This window comes from Thunnus thynnus, chromosome 2 (genome assembly GCF_963924715.1).
Source record: "Thunnus thynnus chromosome 2, fThuThy2.1, whole genome shotgun sequence".
Classification (NCBI taxonomy): domain Eukaryota; kingdom Metazoa; phylum Chordata; class Actinopteri; order Scombriformes; family Scombridae; genus Thunnus; species Thunnus thynnus.
In genome coordinates this window covers 20,176,167-20,199,299 of record NC_089518.1, presented here as the reverse complement: position 1 = coordinate 20,199,299, position 23,133 = coordinate 20,176,167, and the positions used below count along the sequence as shown (strand labels likewise).

At 44.3% G+C, this 23,133-nt stretch overlaps 1 protein-coding gene across 1 annotated transcript in view; it reads right to left on the bottom strand.

Moving 5' to 3' along the window:
- Positions 1–5,109: 5,109 nt before the first annotated feature.
- setbp1 (SET binding protein 1) overlaps positions 5,110–23,133 on the bottom strand; it is a 36,253-nt gene continuing 18,229 nt past the window's right edge. The window contains exons 3-7 of the mRNA XM_067608710.1: positions 17,882–18,303; positions 15,454–17,382; positions 15,124–15,331; positions 13,953–15,018; positions 5,110–10,007 (exon numbers count right to left, since the gene is read on the bottom strand). Coding sequence (XP_067464811.1) covers positions 9,502–10,007; positions 13,953–15,018; positions 15,124–15,331; positions 15,454–17,382; positions 17,882–18,303 — 4,131 coding nt within the window. The 3' untranslated portion in view covers positions 5,110–9,501. The remainder of the gene's footprint in view (positions 10,008–13,952; positions 15,019–15,123; positions 15,332–15,453; positions 17,383–17,881; positions 18,304–23,133) is intronic.

Sequence of the window (23,133 nt, the reverse complement as noted above, 5' to 3'; positions counted from 1 at the left end):
GCAAATTAGTTTTGGAGGAATGTACTTCACCACAGAGCTTGCAAATGCCTGGCACTGTTGAAACATATGGGATGAATTATCTGCACAACACTGAGGAGGAGAGAGCCGGAGAGAGACAAGAAGAATATTTCACTGAAATGTTCGACTCTGTAATTGAACGTTTTCTTTTATTTTGCTGTTTTCGGCCTTTTTGAAGTCACACTGTTCCATGCTATCACTGAGCTGATGAAAGTGTAATGAAGTGTGGAGTAACAGTGCCAACTTCAGCAGAAATGCCTGTGGTTCTGCCTTCCAGCCCAATACTAACAACACAGCAGACAAACGGTGCAGATGAAAACTAACCGAGGACTTGAAATCATTTTTAACACAGAGACACGCTCCCTGTGCGTCACATAATCTCATCCACTAAGGGGTGTGTGTGTTCGCTACGGGGGTCCATTAATAAAATATGACTGTATCATATAATAGACTCGTCTGCCAAATTACAGGAGACAGAGAGACAGCTTATTAGGAGGATTGAGGGGGAGGTGTGTGTGTGTGTGTGTGTGTGTGTGAGGAAGAAAGAGAGAGAGAGAGTGCGTGTGTGTGTGCGTGTGTGCAAGAAGGAGCCTGAATTGAGAGATTAAGTGGCCTACTCTCATCAAAAAGGCACATTACCTACAGTAAGTGTTGGCATCATTAATAAGACTCAGGCAGAGCCAATCTGCTAACAAAGGCTCTAACTGTGACCGAGGAGACATGAGAGAGGTAGACAATTACTCTCTACTTTGCAGAGGAAATTCTGTCTTTCTGGGTTTTTTTTTTTCTTTTCTTACCCCACCAACATGCAACTATAAGCCTATACAAGTATTTAGTATAGTACATGCAGGCAGGTATATATTGCTACACATGCTTATGCACATACACACACAGATCACACACAAAACAGGGCACCGCTCTAAATCCAAATCAAACTGCCATGAGTCACACTGTCACCGTGGCAACAGTGGCCGGCTCCATGCAGAACACATTCTGTCATATCTCTGGTGGGTTTTTTTTGTTTTTTTTTCCTCTTTGCGCCACACACAGACATAACCAACTTTCAGCTACAGTAATTCCTGCACTGATCTCTCAAGCAGATCAATGAATAAAGCACTGGTGTGTGCAGGTTTGAATGCTTGAGGGCCATAGTTCAGATTTTCATCATTTAAATCAGTGGGAAACCTTTCATCTTCCCTCTTCTTAAACTGGACCACTGGGTTTTGTGTACCTGTCACATTTATTGCTTTGACCACAGTGAGATAGATGATGCTCTCTGTCCTATGGATGTGACACTAGGGGCTGGAGCCGCACTGATACATTTCACCACCAGATGGTGTCTCCCATCACTGCCATCACTGCAGTGGAGAAGGAGAAAGGAGGGAGGGAGGGAGGGGGTGCGTTCAGATGATGCCCACTCTATCCATCTTCATAAACACAAGCAATAGTCATCCTCTGAAAACACCAACAGAGATAAATTTAGGGGATGTTTGGTTACTCAGCAGGCTTCCTGGTTAGTTGGCCAGGACGACAGGATTATCTGTTGTAAATTTAATGCTCTGTTTATTGTATATTGGTCTGTGTGGCTTTGGACGTGCCTCAAACAGTCAGTGACATTCATTTGCATTCACTCATGCATCTTGACTCAGAATTAAATCATTGTTAAGAGCTGAATATGAATCTTAAATATATGTTTGGTTAAGAAACGTAAAGACTAGAGAGAGTAAGTAGATGTAAAGACAAATGCTGCATTTTTGATCCCAGTTTTTAACCAATGTGGCTCTGTTGGCAGAGTTTCACCAAGAGGATTTTTGTACTTTCACTGAAGGGACACAGCAGCACTTAGGAATATAGCAATCACAGTGAGGCTAATAAAGAAGAAAATTGAATTTTTCTAACAAAAAATGACATTGGGGTGACGTGCTGTGCATATAGAAATGTTCCTGCTCGTAGTCCTGAAAGCAACAACACAATAAGAGAAAAGGAAAACTTGCCAGAAATAGCAAACATGGTGCTGAATAGAAATTTTGTAGGCTTCCTGAGGCTTATATTACTTGTGGACCTTCACTCAACACTACTGGGGGCACATGAAGATTATATTAAAAAGGTAACCATAATGTAACCAGAAATTATGGAGGAAACTGACTCCAAAGGTACAAATGCTGATTTAGTTAGCATAGTGATGGAGAAAAATTGACAAAAATCAATACAAACAATTGTGATAGTTTACACAAACTTCAGATGTTTATGCTGCAGAGGTTGAAATGATGAGACTTAAAGTACTTTGTCAGCAAAACTGTGCAGAGACCAACGACAGCAGCAGCCTTTGATTTTCTTCCACAAATGTTTTGTTTTGTCTTCTAAAGTTCACTGCTGCCAGCGCATATGCTGTGGCATAACACTGATTTGTGCAAGTTTGAGGAAGTGGGCAGAATTTGGTAGGAACAAAGGATAACTTGAGAATGTAATCACCAAATCCCTGCCCACTCCTATGCTACACTCTAAAGTTCCATCAAAACCCCAAAACTGACACCAAATCCACAGCCAGCCATTGTTGGGTCGTTGTTGGACTGTCTTTGTGTCTGTGGGAGACTGTCGGCCGTAGTTTTTGCAGTGTGTCCTTTTTGCCACTGTTTGGCTCTTACTGATAGCAATTTATCAATTAGAGGTGTTTGGTCTCATTTTTTGCCTGTTTTTTCTTCTCCACAAGCAAATGACAAACACCACTAAAGCAATGCAAAGTGAAACTTAACGGTGCTTTTGATCAGACATATTCTCAGTTTATATTCCAAGTATATTCACGATGGTGTGAAAATGGTTTATCTAGTTGGTTTTATTTGTCTTTCAGCAAGTCTCAAATTACGACTACAGACCACTGACTCCTTATTTTCTCTCAAGTAGGCTCAAGCATATGTGCGTGTCAGCAGTTACTTGGCTGTTAACTGTAGTCTTGTGTCAAGGTCAACTTCTGTGTCAGCAGGTGCAGGACGAAGGTGAGCGTCTCCAATATGTGCTGGTATAATAACTAAATACCAAAATAAACAAAGAGTTAAACTTGCCCCAATCGCACCTGTCAGGAAAGGTAAAAATCATTGTCTCCAATAGGTTCAATAAAATGGGAAATCTTGTTTTTTGTTTACTTGTCCACCTGAAACAGAGCAAGCTTGGCATCACTAAGACCTGATGTGACTCCAGGTATGATCACTGGTCCTGCTGCAGCATATGTGCACCTGCACTGCCAAAATGTCACCATGTGTGAGGCAGCAAGTGTTGCAGAGCCTGGTCAGCTCTTGGACCATACATATTTTTCACACACACATACACACACACACACATACTGTCAGGTTCCCTCAACCCTAAATCCTACATTCAAGACGAGGCTGGTCCACTGAGGATTGGGGGGGGGGGGGGGGGGGGGTAAGATCCTCCCAATTTTTTTGGAACATTTACCTTAAAAAGCAGGTTGTTTAACTTTGAAAACAATAAACTTACAGGCCCCAGCTGAGCACCACAATTTATAATCGCTGTCCTCCTCCTACACTCTCTGAGTACAAGCCTCCATCTCTATATTTCAATTACAGTCGGTATCTCCAGATACCATATCATAACACTGATTCAATGCTTCAAATATTTTTTCTTTTACTGAGCACGTCTATAATTGTACTAAAATATTTTTCTCACACAGAGATGTCACAGAAGATATGATTTATAAGATTTCATAACATTTTTATTTACGGCTAAAAGGTTCTGGAAGGATTTTTGCACACTTGTGGAACAACAAGATTTCAAGGATTTACGTTCTTTGTCCAGCATGGGGGCTCCACCTACTGACCAGCTGAAATATATTGTACCTTATATTACTGGAAAAAGTTCCATAGTCACAATTTTTGTGAAAATGTTCAATTATATATGTGCTGTTAAGTTTTCATACAAGTATGCATGTGTGCAAAATCCCCACACTCATTACTGATTGATCTCTGTATGTATATGCTGGGGCATGCCAAGGAAATTAGTCCCCTTGAGGCCCCTTTTTTGAGTTAAATAATCTTATTGTGATTATTACGGGACACTCCAACTGGGGGCCTTTAAGTCATCACAACCTTTCATCCCAATATTGAGAATGTTGTATATTATGTTTCTATATAGTCTCTGTACTGGAGCTTGTGTAGTGAACAACACTGTCTTAGGGAACACTAAATATGACACTAAATCTGGTGATGAAATTCATGCGTTGCAGATGAGATTGATGATCCTGTTTTTCCCTTTAAGTGTTGCTCCGGCTCAACAGTGCATCCTTCATGCAGGATGTGTTTTTCTGTGCTGTTTCATCGTGATCACAGCCCTGCCGATCTATCTCATCCTCTCTCTTATGCAGGAGGTGGAGTGAGGCCATGAGGGCTCATTTACAGGCAGCTTCACTGCAGCCTCGACTTCCATCAGAAGGGAGATTTTTTCAGCACAGCACCGGTGGTGCCAATGGTTCCATCAGCACCACTAGATACAATGAGACACATTTGGGCAGCTCACCCTGCAACCATGGTAACAGAAGAATTTTACTAGTTGGCAGCAGCCAATAGTGGGGCACTTCCCACTCAGCTCTGCCCAATAACAGAGCAGCCTGCAGCCCAGCCCACCTACAACTGACACTGATGGGCTAGTGCAGGGAGGATTTAGAGATGTAGGCTTGGCTAATGAACATGTAAGAGAGAAAGAGTGTGTAGGTATGTGTGAGAGCATGTGTGAGTGTGAGTGAGTGAGGCTGTAGCATAATCTGATGAGAGGATTCCCTCTCTTTTAATCGCAACAACCACACACTTTGTGGGGTAGTACTCATTCACTGGGACCATCTGACATTCAGCACTATGGTGCAGCAAGTCCTCCTGTTATCTCACTCCCACACACCCACATGCATGCTGCACACACTCACATACAACACACATGGATTCAAACACACGCAGATTCCCAATTTTTTTTTTTTTTTATCATAAAACAACTGGTCAGCCTTATCTCTGACTGCCACTTGACAAGTCAGTCTTTAGGAGATCAGATACAATACAATCATAACCAGAAAGAAGAAAATATGTGCCACCATTAGCTGTCAATAAAGTCATTTATTATTTCACACAATGGATAACATGAACAACTTCAACTGTAGTTCTTCTTAATAAGTGCTCAACGCTGCCAGCCAACAGAAGGGTAGCAAAAGAATGAGCTTTTCTTTCTGAGGAAAGAGAAATTAAAAAACATAAAAATGAACCTACAAGATCATGAAAGATAAACATGACCAAAAGCATGCCAGCAGACATGGATATACATATATATTGCATGTATATATGTGCTTAAGACATATATCTGTATGCCAGCAAATGCAAATACAAAATATATGTGTACATTTACACATACATACTGTGAAGGATATATGCATATGCATGCGCATCTAGTATTTACTCTATATGTCAAATATTTGCAGTTTTTAATATTCATACAATGTACAAAAATGCTTCATGAATTAAAAAATTCATTACAAAAAGAAACATATCAAACAATATACAAGTCTTGCTCCAAATTCAATTGAAATTCAACTTTCAGCTTGTCTAAAATATTTATGCATACAATCAAGTTGAGCATGCAAATAAAGGAAACCCACTCTAGAAAAAGGTTCAAATACACTATGTATACAAACTAAAATATGCCCACACTGTTAGAAGAGCTCACTTTGTGCTCTAAAGAAGTACATTTATTGGTTTTCTCAATGCTTCATCTGCATTTTCAGCTTTGAACAACATTATAGCTTAGAACTGTAACATATGCTGTGAGGATGACTACATGTACATTTATGAGGCTCTGTCTCACGTGACCCCTCACTCCATGTGTAGGACACTCATCACAGCACGCTACATAGGGAATGGGGGGTGATCAAAATTTAGGTGCCATTATATCTCATCCTAGTTGCTGTAGTGAACTGGTAGGTGTGCACCACAGTAAATGCACTCCTACCACTGATCTAAGGTCAAATACTAACACTTTGTCCTTGATGTATGGACCAAAGACAAGGTTAAAGATCCTTACATCAGTGCTTAGTGGCGTCCTGTAGCCACTGGTCCAGATTAGCTGCTAAATACAATACAACAACAGTGACCTTGAACCCTATTCACAACCACATCCCCTCTGCAGTCTCTGTGTAGAGTGAAAGCTCTGGATTAGGACAATACTTGTCAGTGTTAGAAGGCACCGGAGCATTGGCTGGTAGGAGAGACAGACAGGACAGACAACACCTGGGGTCTTAAACTCTAGCATCAGAGACCGCTGACTGACCACAGTATAGAGGAGTACGCTGCAAAGCGTGTGTACTCTCTACGACTCTCACACCACATACCTAGACCTCATCTTCACCACAACAGACTGCAGACCAGCGGAAAGTCATCTAGCAAAGCAAGGTTAAGCGCACTAACGTTAGGACGTGTGTATTTTTGGCTATTTCCTCTGAGAACTCCACACACATACAGGTTCAGGTTCCTTTCGCTTTCTCTTCATGCTACTGCACTGCCCCAACTGGCTGCAGGCAAAATAGCTGCTAGTCAGCAGGGATTCCTATTTTTGGTCGAGTACACTACTAGCGGGGCTTGTATCCTCCAAGAACTTCAAAGGTGTAATAAGGCAATTATTTTAGCATTCTGTGTAAGTTAACTGACTGGAACGATGACTGTCAATGTACAGCAGAATTTGTCAAATAGAAAAATCAATTAGAGTAAAACCGTGGTCATTTCTTCAACCGTGTGTTGGGTCTAGAGCAGTCTTGATACAGAGAGAAGGTCTACTGTGGTTTTAGGAGACAGTCCCAGCATAGCCGAGCCCAGCGGGTATCCATGCAGGATGGACATACTAACACTATTTACAACAAACACTTCAATACTGTAGTTTTACATCTGGTTAAGGCTGTACTGCATAGAGTTGCAGTAACTATAGTTTTCATGAAATGATAGTCACTTTCTGCACAACTTATTACAAATTATTACTGGTATTATTCACAATTCTTGTTACATGAATTCATTTTATTCAGTAAATAAGACCACTTATTTCTCTTTGTTGAAGGGTGGACCCAGAACAGAAATTCCTTTTAAGGTCATTGCCAGGCATGGCCTGATGCATAGCAAACAACAATGTATGAGAACGTGGTTTCCATGACAACCTCCTCTGTTCCTCCTCTGCCAAGCATATAACCAGTTATAGGTTGTAAATAACCGGTTATTTACTGGGCAGAGTAAGTGATCTTCAATTATGTATCTGGGACATTGAGTACAATCAATATCACTGGATAGAAACACATCTGATACAGTGGACCTTTCTGTTTCCACCACTGCTAAAAAGCCTAACAATGCAGTATGTAGGCCAGTCTGTGATGTGTATTTAATACCACAATATCATATCATCTTCATCAGTCCAGCCCTTCTAGTTCTGTTTTGATGATATGGGTCAAACAGCTAGGAGGAATCTGGGAGACAGTTCTCGGTGACAGAGGATGTTGACTTTGGAAGCTGTGAAAGAACAGTGTCGGGGTTTCTGATAACTAAGACACATGCGTCATATGAACAATCATGAACATTTTGGATCAAATTCTGGGATACTCTTTGCCACTTGATATTTCTCAGGACAAATGTAGTTGGTGAGAGAAAGAAACATAAGGCACAAGTTGAACTGCTGCAACTGAGAATCCCACCCCGCCCGAAGAAAACAGAATCTCCTGAAACAGAACTTGAACACAGTTGCCAAAGAAACACTGATCCATTGCTTATATTCTGAAATACTTATTTGAGAAACCACTTCTGTAGGTAGAGTTTAACAAAGACTTGACATATTGACACAAAGAAACCCAAGATGGCTACATTCTAGAGTGCACATAGGAATGCTTTACATTGGTGCCAACATGGTGGAGAGTTTGTCAAACTCTGATTTAGATTTTTTTTTTTAAATTATACATCCTCACACTGAATACTGAGACTTTGGTTTCTAAATCTAAATACTGGATTTTTGATTTACTTTCCCAAAAATATTTTCCAAGGCTATTAACTGAAAGTATAAAGACTGGGATTAGCTTTCAAAACACTGACTGTGAGCCCTCTTCTGCTGAACTGTCCAATCAATTCAGACTCTGGGCTTCGGTTTGACGCTTTTGGCTGCGCAGCCTGCATATACAAATTGATTAAAAATAATGCATGCTCTCTGGAATGGATATCCACACCATCGAAGGCCAAAACATAAGGCTGGAACAAGCATGTAAGTGCTGCATTTGATTGATGCAAGTGTATGGTTTTTCATAGTGCATTAAACCAATTTTAAGGTTTACCAAAAACACACCTGATATTCCTCCTGTATGCAATGCCCCCTGGATATAAACATAATAATGAGTGTATGAATGAATACATGTGGTTCTTTCTGTCTGAAAACAAACTTGTCTTGAGTCGCACCCATGTCTGTTTTTGGTTATAAAACAATACACAACTTTCATTGTCTATGGTACAACAATTCTATTTGATATACTGTATGCCAGTACATGTCTATGAGCTGGTTTCCCATTGTACAAGGCAGGCAACAGTGGACTTTGTTTCTATGTACAGTCTGGGACAGTCTCATCCACCATATTGCCTTTATGTCACTGCCCAGGAAAGGCCTGAGCAGGGAAGGAGAAATAAATGGAGACGGGGGGTAGGTTGAAGGAGCACAAGCGATGGGAGATGTAAAACATGATGGGAGTAGATGAGAGGACAAAGGGGGAGGGTGTTGAGTGCCAGGCAACAAGGAGAGCTAAAGAATTGGGGTGAGTGTTGAGCAGGGAGTGGGACCAGGGGTGAGGAGCAGCCAGGAAGAATCAGTTACTCCTCAGAGAAAGCAAGAAAACAAGGAAGGTACATGGGGGTGAGAGCAAAAACAGGGATAAGGAATAGGGGTAAGGTGGCTTAATTACTGCTGTATTATCCCACATGTCTTTGACAAACTTCCTCAGAAAGGCAAAAATAAGCAGAGCTGCACAGTTTTATATTAACCATTCCCCCTCCCCTTGCTGGTAAATATATGGCTGAAGCCACATTCAGATACAGTATCATAAAGTACCATACACATCACTGTATCAGATACATAAAGAATCACATAATATCCTACACTATCTTAAGTACCACACATTTTTATAGCATCAGATTCAGTATCAAATAGTACCATATAGTGCCATATTAAATGAAGGTCCAATGAATCCTTGAAAGGCTCATGTCTGGTTGGGTTTAGCAAACAGAGGGATGGCACTGGAAGTGTTCCCTCCTCCTGCTCCTCCACTGACCCACTGTAGTCCTCACAAAAAATCAGAGAGGAGAAACAAGCCAAAGTGCACCGAGGAGTGCCAGAATTAAGGGCACTGCATCTGATAGGCTTGAAACAGCACTGACTCCTTAAACCGTTCTCCGTTCATTTACAGAGTTGCTCTCTCCTGCAGGTCTATTGACTAGAGGGAGCCCATAACTCGTCCCTGCTGTGGCCCCTGCCTCTGCGTTTCGTTCCTTTGGCCAGCGGCAGCACAGACCGCGCTTGATGCACCACTGTCTCAATTGTTGCTGAGATGGAATCATGATTGGAGAACTCCAGAGGCTCGGGGGTCAAACTTGGCCTGAGGCTCTGCCTACCTGGCAGGTTGTCACACCTCTCCAGAACAGGCATCCCCAGAGTCCTCCCATCACCTCTCCTACTGGCCAACATGTCCAAAACCCGACCATCAGCCCGGTGTTCCTCCCTCCTATTGGCCAGCTCTGATTCTTCTAGGGGTTGTTTTCGGGGCCGTCCAGGCCTTCTTTTGATGACATTGTTTCCTGTTTTGGCTTGTCGCTGCAGGCGCTTGGCACGGAGGATCTTCTGCACATGCTCAAAGTTCAAAGAATGCATCCTCCTCACATCCTTCTGGATCTGTTCCACCTCTCGTCGCTTATACCTCCGCTTACCAGGAACACCTGGGAGGGGAGAGAGTGAAAACGATTGAGGTGAAACATCACAAGGTAAATAAATAGCAGAGCAAGGTCCATAAAGAGAAAAGAGTTTTTATGCAAAATGAGGAGCCTTGGAAAGGCCAGGAAAGACATCATGCCAATTTACTGTAGCTCATGGAGAGAATGTTTTTTTTTTTTTTTTACTTCAAGAGCTTCCTGCTAATTTTGACATATTCATGTAAGCCTTTCAAAGCCCAGCTGAGCCAGGAGAGCAGATCCTATCCTGTAATTGTCTACTAGAGAGCAGAGAGGAGAGGGGAGAGGAGGAGATCCCATTCTGCTAGCAGGAAACCCACAGAAATGTCTCCTTCAACCATTTAATATGTCGCTACACAATAACAACCCTGTGCATCTGGAGCACAGGCTGCCAAAAAAACATACACACACACACACACACACACACACACACACACACACACACACACACAAATGCAAACACACATATCAACAAATTTATCCACACACACATTCTCACACAGACACATACACACACATGCCCAACATGCACAAATAATGAATTCAGCAGTTCAGAATGGCTGAGCAGAAGAAACTGGAGCCATATTGTTTCCTTCACTCTGGTGAACTGGGCAGTATGCCCTTTACACGCTGTTCTATCGTCTCTCTTTCCCCCTTTACCCATCACTCTCATTCTCTTTTCCACTCTACCCTTCATGGGCGGCAATATGCTACTCTCTAATTTTCAATTAAACTGGTAACACTGCACCATTTCATTTCCTTCTCTATTTCAGAAACCGCTTCCTGGTCTTGGTCCGTCTCTGTCATTCTTTTTGTTTCCCATCTCTGTCCCATTTCTTCGCCCCCCCCCCCTCCCCCCCCCCCCCCCCTCGTCTGGGCACTGTTCCCGGGGCTCAGACTGAGCCACAGCCAAAATGGAGGAAAAGCACAATCAGCCACCAGTCCCCAAGCAGTGTGCATACAACATGCTCATGCTCTTTTCTTGAGCTTTTATTGCTATTCCAGGATTTTCTTACCATCTCCTTTCTTCTTTTCCTCCAGAATCCTGCTGATACAGTGTAGCAGGTTTCTACAGTGATCTAACACATGATGACTGCATTAAACCAGAACAGTCCTGAATTTAAATCCTGAATTGGGTCTGAATATTTCACTCCTGTATTAAGGCTTCGCATATCTTAAATTAATGTTGCATCAAGCAAATACAGAATATACATATATGTGATACTGATATACAGTGTTTTTTCAACATTTAAAGAAACCAAAAGGGAATGTTAAACGGCACATTAAGAGTTTAAGAGGCTAGAGCTCCAGTGTGATGGGTTTGGTAATGAACTAAGGGGAAGGGAAGATAAACAGAGGCCTGACCACCCTCAATTTAAAACTCAGAGGAACATCACATTCTATTGTTGCTCAAGAATTCAGGGCAGACAGTGAAATTAGTCTAATGCAGAAAGCACTAAGTAGCGGTAGTTTATGAGCTACACAGAAGAGTGCACACGCTCAGCTCAGTTCACACACACAAACACACACACACACACAACACACACACAAACACTACACACTACAAAGTAGCAGAAATTTATGAGCTGCATACACGGAACATAAAACTGGTGACCTTCAGCAGTGTGAGGGGCCGTATAGCACTGAGGACCTGTTTCTCTGTGGAGTAGGAAGTCACTACTACACAGAGATACATGCTCACTTATCCAATGCCCCGGCAGTCGCTGCGACCAGGTTTCAGAGTAGATAAAATGATCTTTGATGTATGTTATTTTGTGAGAGTGAGTGTTTCTCCACATGAACGTGCATGCATGTGTTTGAACGTGTCGCCTGACTCAAAGGAAATTATTCTCATTAATTCAGTAGAAGATGACCTGCTTTTATGCAAATATGCATATGAGAGATTGCTGTCAGCTGCAGTGAGACCTTCTGATTAGTGGAGGAACACACACACAAGCACAGACAAACACATACACACATGCATTCAAAAAATAAAACCATTAAAATCACAACATATTAGTTATATGAAGGAATGACTCATAAACTCATATGAATAATATGAATTTTACATCTATATCTGCTTGTGGTTGGATGTGTGTGTATGTATCAGAGTGGGTCCATGCCTACATGTTCATGCGTACATGTATGGTTGTGTGGCACGCATGTATATGCACACGCGCTTGTATTTTAATTGGGCTAAAGCTGTGAAGTGAAGCAGTAAGTCATGCTAAAGGAGGGGCAGAGGGAATAGGGAAAAGAGAGGGTAATGGGGGAACGAGGGGGAGGGGAGACAAGGGAAAAAGCAGAAAGAGAAAGGGAAGAAGGAAAGAGAGATAGAAGGGGGAAGGGGAGGGGGAGGAAGAGGCGGAGGAACAAGGGGAAGTCTGCGTATGGATGTGGGAATTGTGGGAGCTCACGCAAAAGAGGAAAGTAAGGGCAATAGCTGCAAAAGCAGTACAAGGGGAAAAGGTAAGGACATGGAAGAGTCTAAAGGGATAACATGGACAAGGGGGGAGTGTGCAGGGTTGGGGGGTAGTGTGTATGAGTCATCCGTCCTGGATCCCCTGGGGTGGGGGGTGTATTCTAACTGAGCCCCTGGCTTCTCCTCCCCGCCACTGGACTAGGCCCCAGTCATTAAACCCCTGGCTGCCAGCCAGCTCTTTTAACACAGGCAAGGGCCTTTTACGGCGTGTCTGTAGAAAATAAATCACACTGTGTGAATAATATATCTCTGGCAAAGGCATTGGCAGGAGAGGAGGAAGGGAGGGAGGGAGGGGAGGAAGGAGAGATTGGTGAATTATAGTCGTCTCCATCCATGCATTACGTTCTCTCTATCCCCAGCCAGATGTGCTCAAAGACAGCAGAATACAGAATGTACCAAAATACACATTAGTTTGGTAGTGAGAATTTTGGGCTACCCTGCCTCTTTGTCTGCTTTAAGTCCTGATAATGCTGTACATAGCATATTCATAAATAAATCACCTTGAAGAGTATACTGCCATCTTCATTTAAAATGGGTTAACCCTATTAACTAAATATGTGATTAAGTCTCTACACTAGAAAATAACAAGCTTGTTACCACAAGGGAACCAAATAATATACCGGACACCAATTATTTTTGCAACATGTTCCAGATTTAGCTATGTTCTGCAACCTTAGTAGGTTAAGATTATACATAACTGGCTTGCAATGCTTTTTAACTATATGTGTGTAATTTTTTCTGCTGGTTTGATCTAGCATGCATTAGCCGCAGTGAAACAAATCTAGTGCTCCCTCACAGAAGGGAAGGAACCTTCATCCAAGCTATGCCAACATCACAGTAAACTCATTGGCTAAACCTGTGGTCACATAGGTGACTAAAAAGAAAGCATAATTTTAAAAACACTTGCTATGTTTAGCTTTCACTTATTTTAAGCTCCTGCACACTGTGGGAGTCACTGTCAGTTGTAGTTTTGTTTCACTCCTACATTCCCGTTCCAACTCCAATCTAACAGATAGGAGTCTCACTGGTTTATGATCTGCTCTCCTTTGCCTTGCAGTTGATTCTGTAATGAGGTCCACTGCTGTGTTAAGCTACCGTTACTGACAGCTGAACACGTCCTTCCTAACCACTTCATATTAGAAGCTTTCCCCAGGTGAACCATGGATGGCTTTTATTGTGAGGTAGCCATAGAAAGTGTAGCCATAAGTGAACTGCCTAGATGAAGACAAGCAAGAAACAGGCTGTTATTGCAGCTTTGGCTAACCTCAAACCTCCAACACATCATCAAAGTAAGCAATGCGTTTTACCATGCTGCCCCTGTCAAAATGAAAGCCATTCCCGCTGTGGCCCCATCAGGGTTTCTGATCATGGCAAAAGGGGAGTGCACTCTTGTGTAAATACACACTGTAGCTCAAAAATGAACAGGTAATCCTAATGTAAGTGGCTCTTACCAGAGAGGGAGGGACTGGAGCACTTGTTCATCTGTCCTGGCTCCTGCCTGGCAGTTTGGAATGACATTAAGCCCTGATCTCCAAACACAGGGAGCCTTGTCTTCCTGCTCCTTCCACCACACTCGTCCTCCTGTGACCCCAAAAAGAGGACAGATGCTGACTCTGACCGCTGCGATTGGCTACTGTAGCTGCTCATGAGGCTGTTTATTGGCTGTCCAGTCTGACGGGAGTGGAACTGGTTGTCAGAAAGAGAGTGTGTGGACAGCTGGTCCAACTCAAACATCCCTAAGCTGGATCCCAGGCTTGAGCCTCTACCACTGCCCCGCTGCTTCTCCAGATGCTTTGAAGAGCCCTGACTGGCTAAGTCCCTCCTGTCACTCAGCATGCTGAGGCGTGCATTGGTCTTAGCTCCACTGAAGAGCCCACCCAACTCATGCCGGTCTCGCGGTGAAAGCAGGGGTTCGTCCTTGTGCTTATGTTTGTGCTTGTGCTTCCTCTTATGGAGGCGAACCCCTCCAAGACCACCTGCACTTCCACTGCCCAGGGATCCCAAGCCCTCTCCTCTTACAGAGGGCACCTGGAGTGGGCCACTGCTGCTGCGGAGCTTAGCCCCTGGCTGGAGCTTTGAGTGTCCACCTGAGTGGAAAGCCTTAGGAGGGGGGACAGCAGGCCTCATAAACGGAGACGGCGGTGCAGGTCCTAGCGAGTGGTGGGGCAGGTAGAATTGGGGAGCCGGGGGAAAGTAGCCCAGACTCAGAGGGGGTGCGTAAGGCATGGCATACGGTGCTGCATAGTAATTTCCCCCTGCCAGCGGATAACCATATCCTTGAACAAAAGGCAGCTTTGATGTGATTGGCTCGCTGGCTTTGGCTGGACGGCCACGTCTCCTCTTAGCCTTCAGATCAGCACTCCTGCGGAGGTACGATCCGGAGTCACAGGGGTAGGAGTCATAAGTAACAGGGTAGTAATGATGGAAGTTGAGGCGGAAAATAGAGGGATATGGGTGCTGCGGGTAGCAGGTGTATCGTCTGTGAGACACTCGTAGCTGCTGGAGCTTTAACACAACCTAGAAAGAGGTTGAAAAGAGGAAACATTTAGGAAAATACACAATGCATTTGCATGTTACAGTGCTTGGTCAAAGATTACAAACAGAATGTAATATGTTTCTAACCTCCTCCAGTTCTGACAGAAAATGAAGATGATCCCGGGTCTGTAGGCACTTCCTCTTCCGCCGATGATGTTTTTGCTTCTTCTCCTGCTGTGACAGGAAGTTGTCCACAGCAGTTACTTGCCGCTCACATCGTGCTCTGCTGCCCCTGCCGGATGCTTCCAAAGCAGCTGCCTCCGCAGCCTCAAACCCACACAGATCAAATGAGTACCTGTATGAACACAACATAAAATATTATAAAATCACATTAAAACCACAACCTTTGCATGCATTTATGTCAGTCTCAAGTATAAAACAACAAAATACTTTAAATCAAGCTTCAGTGTACTGCACCTTCGTCGAGAGGCAGGGCCCTTCTCAGTTTGATCTGAGGTGCTGTTGTTGTCTGTCCCAATCCCGCTGTCACTGGGAATAGTCTCCTCACTGTGGGACTCGCTAATAGGGGACAGGGTCACCTCCTTCACTGATGCGCCCTCTGACAGGTGGGAGGGTGAATTAGCCAGAAGGCGTGGAGGAGACAGTTTCCATCCCCCAGAGAGGAAACCCCTGCCTATTGGCTTGGAGGGCAGGGCTGAGATGGGCTGCAGACTGGGCATAGTGGCATCAGAGTGGCTGGCTCTTAGGGATGGAGCACTGGAGCTGGGAGAGGAGGTGGTGGAAGGCACTACAGGGCTCTCATAGAGACTGGATGTGGACACAGACAGGGGGGGTTTATCCCTAGTGGCTTTCGGAGGGTTGGAGCCTTGGGTTTCTGCTCGGGGTTTCCGCCCTCTCTTCTTACCAATGTAGATGGTTCCTCTCTTGCTGACATTTATCTGTTTTCCCAGCCGAGCCTCGATGGTAGATGCCATAGCACTCATAGCTGACGTAACAGGGGCAGAAGATGACTTCAGAGCAAGAGTGCCGTTCTGACTGGAACCTGAAAGGATCTCATTCAGGATGCTCTGCATTTTTCCAAGTTTCATCTTATTCACTGGTCTGGAATGGCCCCTGCCACGCTTTAGTTTCAGACTGTTAGAATTGGCGCTGGGGGTCGTGGAAGCCATTTGCACTAATGTGTTTAGTGTGTGTGTCTTCCTCCTGCGGTTTAGCCCTGCAGAGGTGTCCTGTGCAAGTGGGCTTGGGGGTGAGGTGGAGGTGCCTTCGTGGATGGTCTCCACTGTTAGGAGGGGCTGTTTCTTGGGACGTCCTCGTTTCCTCTTAATGGGTGTGTGGACAGTCAGGCTGTCAGTGTTGGTGTAGAGCGGGCTAGAAGGGGTGATGGGGAAGGCTGAGGGCGGGTCAGCTAAGGCCAATGGGCTACCTCGGTTGTCCCTCTGGGGTGACGTGAGGCTGGCGTGGCTTTTTGCTTTCAGGTAGGACCATCTGTCCTTGGCCTTGGTTGGTCTGGAGCTGGCTGTGGAGCTCGTGCTGTGGCTCGGGCTAGGACTCAGGGTCGTCCTGGGTCTAGGACTAGGACTGGGGCTAATGTTAGCCCTGGGTTTAGGGCTGGGGCTGGGACTGATGCTACCCCTGGGGCTTGGGCTGGGGTTTGGGCTAGGTAGTCTGGGATTTGCGGAAAGATTGGGTTTGTTGATGTGGTTGTGAGTGGGCTCTCTGTGTTTAAGGGCGTCTGTGCTGATCTTAGGACGACCCACTGGGTTCTTTTTCATTCTATTTATGCTCAAAGCTAACTCCGGGTCAGGCCCACTCGTAACTGTCTCTCCTCTTTCTGCTCTGTCAACCCTTTCTCCCTTTTCCCGTTTATCGCCTTTATCTGTCCTCTCTCCACTGACATCAGCCTGACTTGTGAGTCTAGAATCATTTTTGTGAGTCTCCATCTTATGTGCTAGTTTGGGTTCTGGGGGCCCAGGCTGGTGCTTCTCTGTAGTGTCAGAGTCCTGCCGTTGCTGTGATTGCTCCTCTACAGAAAATGACTCGTCAAAAGAAGGCCTCCTCCGCCTCTTTCTTCCTTTCCCCTCTTCTGTCAGCATGGGCATCCCTCGGTCCTCTTCATCTCCTCTCCTCCCAGGAATTGCTCGCTCTCTTTCCTCTTTTCTCCTTTCCTCTCTTTCTTCATGGAAGCGCTCAGCTGTCTCTTCTTGCCTGTACTTCTGCCTCTCTTCTGAATTAGTAGGGCTCTCCGATCCTTTCTCTGGCGGTCTTCCCCATGGTGTATCAGCACTGTGGGGATTACAGAGCATCCTCTGGGAGTCCTTCCTGCCGTACTTCCTCTTGATGTTCCCAAAGAGCTGTTCACTGACCTCTTGCAAACCTCTCCCCCTGGAGAGATGTATACACAGAGGAATAATGATGAGTGGATTGTAGAGAGAAAGAATGTTTTAAATTTCACTAATATCATACAATCAGCACCAGTATGAACATTTACAATTTTTGAATGTCACCATACTCAGGGGTGGGTATCACCAGAGGATAATAATATGATATATATATCTCACAATATGATATTATCATGACGATGGAGCCCTGATTCAATGATTCTTTTTAAAATATTGTGTTGTACAATAAGATATTCTGCAATATATTACAATTTATTAGCTAATTTGAATGGTAACTGTGGTAATTGTGTAATTGAATGAGATGAAATTTTCACTTGTTCATCTCACTTCAATTTTTATTATTGTTGCAAATGGCATAGTCAAATAAAAAAAATTATACTATATACAATATTGCTGCAAATGTCACAAAACAACACTGCATCAACTTTCCCCCACTGCATTGTGTGATCATAAGATCCACCACATGGAAAAATGAAGCATACCTGCTGAGAGAGGTCAGGTTGAGAATACTGGCATCGGTAACCACTGGCATCTGCAGGTCTGGAGTCAGGGATCTTTGAGGTGAGGGGCTTTGTGTCACTGTTCGTGAGAAAAGTGGGGTTGGATCGAGCAAAGAGCTTCTACCTGCTCCTGCCAGTTCTCTGGCTGGCTCAGAATCTGCAGGATTGGCTGGAGATGCAGAAGGTGCTGTAGACGTGATCCAGTCAGGATTGATTTGGTGTTGGTGTGCATGGATGTGTTGGAATTGTTGCGTGAGGGTGTGCTGTGTTTGCTGTGTGTGAGAGTGTGTGTGTGCAGGAAGGAGGGAGCTGCGAAGCTGGTGTTTAGGCGGAGTGTGATCTCCCAGTAGTTGCAGAAGGCCTCCCTCTCTCTGCTCAGGCATTCTGAACTGGCGCTCATATGTCTGTGGATGACAGAGAAGAGAAACAAAGACGGGTTACTACATTCATACTGTAGTAACAAGAAAGCATTACATAGCTGAAGGGATAGACAAATGATATAATAATGATAATGTGATCATAGAACTGTGACTCCTCTATTTCATATCTTCATAACATCAGCCTACAGAGAGATAATGCCTGTGAAGCCCAGCATCCAGTTCTGCATCCAGTTTCTTTTTGTCAGCAAATATCAAATCGGTGATTTGTTGTGCTCTGATATGACATTCTTCTCCTTTCACGGCAGGACTGAGGCTTTTAATACATCTTGTGTGCATGAGCAAACAGTGTGCAACAAAACAAAAGGCTTGTTTACAGAGCAATTAAATTCCTGTGGCAAGGATGTTGCATGCTGTGAGAGCTGGAGGGAAGGAGGTGGGGGTGTCTGACTGCACACAGTATTAAACACAGTAGCCTAGCTCAGCCGTGTCCCTGACTGCCCTGTCACTTGCAGTATACACAGCCTGATCCTGGATTATTTACTGTATGTTACTTTGTTGACAACTCTCCTGCACTGTTCATAACTGTAACTTACACTGTCAAACTGTCAACCCCTCAACTGCTTATAAAATATGTTTTTTTTTTACTGTGTATTTATCAACATTTTTCCAGCGAATCGCCACAAGTCTGAAGTCAACCTTCACTCAGATCCCAGCTTTGTCCATGTAAAAACTAAAAATGCAAAAGCTTGATATACTGTATTATACAACAGCACCCTGCTTAATATATCACTGCCGCATAATCAGTGTCTGCTAGAAGATGAGAAATAGAGCAGCGGATGGCCTTTGTGGTTTAGCCTGTTATTAACAGACTCAGTATGACGCAACAAGACACTGTTCTGCTGCGCTGCAGGGAGATGTAACCTAACCACAGGCCTGCCTCTCAGCATGTACATACAGGCACGCAAGCGCACATGCACACACTCACCATGCATATAGTAGATGCACACATTTTTAAATGCTTTACTGAATGCTTCTTTCATACATAAAAGCACATGATGTTTCTAGTTTAACAGATACAAACACTTAAAGGTGCACAGCCAGGCCATCAGTTTTAGTCAAGATGCATCAGCATCCTCCCAGATGAGTAGCTATCGCTTCTTGCAGATACACATACACGCACACTTTCACACACACCCAACATTGAATATATCATGTAGTCATCACTGTGCACTTGTTGGAAGAACAAGTGCTTCATCTATTCTATCTTTTACCCTGCCAGTGTCCATTTCTGCCTTCCTGTCATCAGCCACTTTCTATTTCCTCTACCCCTTCTCCATCAAGCTTTTACTCTCCTCTTTCTCTTCCTGCTCTCCCATCAATAGTCAGGCAGTGACACTCATTTTGTCCTTCCACACTGGCTGCAGAGGCTGTTTATTGGTCAGACACATACTGCACAGACTCACAAGCACAAAAAAACCACACACACGAACACTGAGTAACACAACACTCAGCGCATTGCATGGATGAAAACACACACTCACACAAACACGCAAACACTGAGCAGCGTAAATGATTAACAACTCCAAAGATGCATGCGCTTATATGCACATGCACACTCTCATTTATCTCTTGAACACAGTGCTGTGGTATCTTTTTAGTTGTGAGGTGTATGTGTGTAAGTGTGATTGTATGTATATGTGTGTGTGTTTGTGTGAGTGTGTGTGTGCGCACGCTGACACTTGAGAAGAGATGCTGGGAGTCCACTTAGGGATAAGATGACAGTCACCTGATACACACATGCTTTCCCATTTAACCTGTCCTAGAATACCTGCTGCTACAGGTTAAAGGAGGGCACAGAAAAAGGGACAGACAGAGAGATGGAGGTGGTTAGAGTGAGGCTGGCATACATGTAAACATGCACACATACAAAATGTATCCTGCCCACTAACCACAAAGCAACCACAGACAGATAATAAAGACAGGAGGCACGGACACCTTTCCTACTTCTAGTGAGTGAATAAAGATAGAGAAGAAAAAGGAAAAAAAAAAATAGAAAAAGACAGCCCCCCCCCCACCTTTCCGGTTGAGGTTGGGTTATTGGCACCAGTTCAGCTTTTTGTTCTTAGTTTCCTCCCTTCTACCACCCTCTCCTCCTCTATGCCTCAAACAATCCATGAAGCATTTCCAGGGAAAACATACTCACTGTCTAGATATTCACACACAGAAATATAAATAGTGGTCATATGAATTGAGGTACTGCTAGAGTCGTTGTCGTCAACACAGGGTGAAAACAAGCCGTTTTTCCTCTTGCCTTTGCACTCTAGGTCACCCTCAGTCATTTATACAATATGACAGGTTTTCATATAACAATTATACTGTGTACACATTTCTGTATTGTATTATTTTGCATTGAACAAACAAAACACTGGCACTCACAGATCTATCGTCTTCTTATTTATTGTGGACAAAAACGATGCGTTGCCCTTTAATCAGTCTATTAGAGGTCCAGTTGTCCTATCGTGTAAAACTGCGTCTCTGCACAGCTGTGCTAATGCCACAGAAGCACATTGCTGTACATGGCAGATGAATTTAGGGCTGCTGCAACTAACGATTATGTCATCATTGACTAATCTGTCAATTATTGTCTCGATTAATTGATCAGTTGTTTGGTCTATTAAATATCAGAAAATGATGAAAAATGTCGATCACTGTTTCACAGAGCCCAAGCTCACATCCTAAAATGTCCCAGTTTATTTTGTCCCAATCAACAGTCCACAACTCAAAACTTTGGTTTAGTATCATAGAAGACTAAGTAAACCAGCAAATATTCAACATTTGAGAAGCAGGAATTATAAAATTTGCAATTTTTTTTTCTATAAAACATGAGTCCTAACGATTAATTCATTATTAAAATAGGTGTTCATTAATTTTCTGTCAATTAGTCGATATTTCTCTGTTGTAAATTCACCACCCTGCTCCTGTCGTGCTGTTTGAATAGGGATTGTGATCCCCCTGCGCTACTGCTGGCCTGCAGCAGGGGGCAGCGGTCATGAAATCAGCACTGGCATGGACTCTGACCCTGGAGCAAACCACAAGAGCTATGAGGTTTCAATCTTTTCCACACTGTCCGTCTTCTACAAGTCCCCTCTGATCAAATATAGATAAGGAGATTATGAGAAAGACAGACCTAAAGCAGTTTTAGTCCTCAACCCATTTCATCTGATCTAGCATTACAGGGCAGTCTCCCTCAAGGCTCTCAGGGCTGTGTTCTGGGGTTAAGGGTCGTACTCCAAAGCTAGGTCAACAACTATTTCTAGGATGTCTTCCTCTGGGTCAGCACTGTAACAACATGGATTGGTCTCAGTCAGTCACACAAAGGCTCTCCGACACCCGAATGCGGGCAGATATGAAGCTGCACACATTCCTTTCCACTGGTGATGTAACCATCAGATAAGGTCACAGCACAGTGGAGGAGGTCATGGATAATATGTGACTAAGTGCTGCAATCACCCAACTGAAAGGCACTTTGCAAATGAGTCAGCATATATTTACCGACAAATATGTGTGTGTCTGAATGTAACATTCACACTCAGCCCAGTTGTGGTAAAACAGCAATCTGGATGTAGAGGGTTGTACTCCTCTCTCCTCCAGTTTGACGTGAAGGGAGGTATGTGATGGCCCCTCCTGTCCTTTCCTCTCCTGCAGCCTCTCGTTTTCCACTGTTGAATAAACTCAACCTCAGAGTGGAACTATTCCCTCACACACAGAGCACTCTGGCTGCACCATTATACTGGGAAAGAACACCCTAAACAGGCACACCCAAATCTCACAACCTAGCACACATATACACACATATACACCGGCAAACATATACACAAACTCCATGCATGCACGCACACACACACACACACGCGCACACACACACACACACACACACACACACACACACATGCACACGCACACACACACACACACACACACACACACACACACACACACAGACACACACACAAACACGCTGCCCTTCAAATAGTTTTTCGCAGCCTTTTATTTGGCAGCACGCCCGGTGGTTAGAGTGTTTCATTTTTCCCTGTGTATGGAACTGGGCAGCTGTCCAGACAGACACACAAAGAGAAAGAGAGAGAGCGAGAGAGACACAGAAAGAGAGAGAGGGAGAAATGGGGAGGAGGGGGAGTGAGGGGGGTGGGGGGTTACTGAAAGAATGAGAGCGGCAGAGAGGGAGGGAAGAGGAGGAACAGCAGAAAAACAAGGAGTGAGGTGCCTAGAACCGATTACAACTAGTTCCCTCAGAAACATTATGATTGATATGATCCTCTCTCTTTCTCTCTCTCTCTCCTTGTCACACACACTCTCCTTGGCTTTGACACCATGCTGTCTCCCCCTGCCCCTGTGGCCTGGTGCACTGCCCCCCCCCCCCCCCCTCCCCTCATCTCATCCCTCCTTTTCTTCCTCTTTTCTCTTTTCTGGAGCTGACCATTCTCCCCCTGTGGGAACTACCACCACCTCCTCCCCCACCCCACCCCCCTCCATGTCCGCTTCTCTCCAGCTCCATTCAGAGCGCTGCTTCCCTGTGATCTGTGTTTCTGACAGCTCTGCACACACACACACACACACACACGCACACACACACACACACACACACATACACACACACACAGCTCCTCTGCAAACAAACACCATGAATACTAACACGGCTTTGTGTCCACAGCACTTAAAACGGGGTAGAAGAAGAGGGAAGAGGAGGAGGAGGAGGGGGTGTGTGCAGAGAAAAGGAGGGAAAAGCGATGGAGGAGAAAAGAGGAGCTGTAGCACCGAGTTGATCTTGTGGCCACA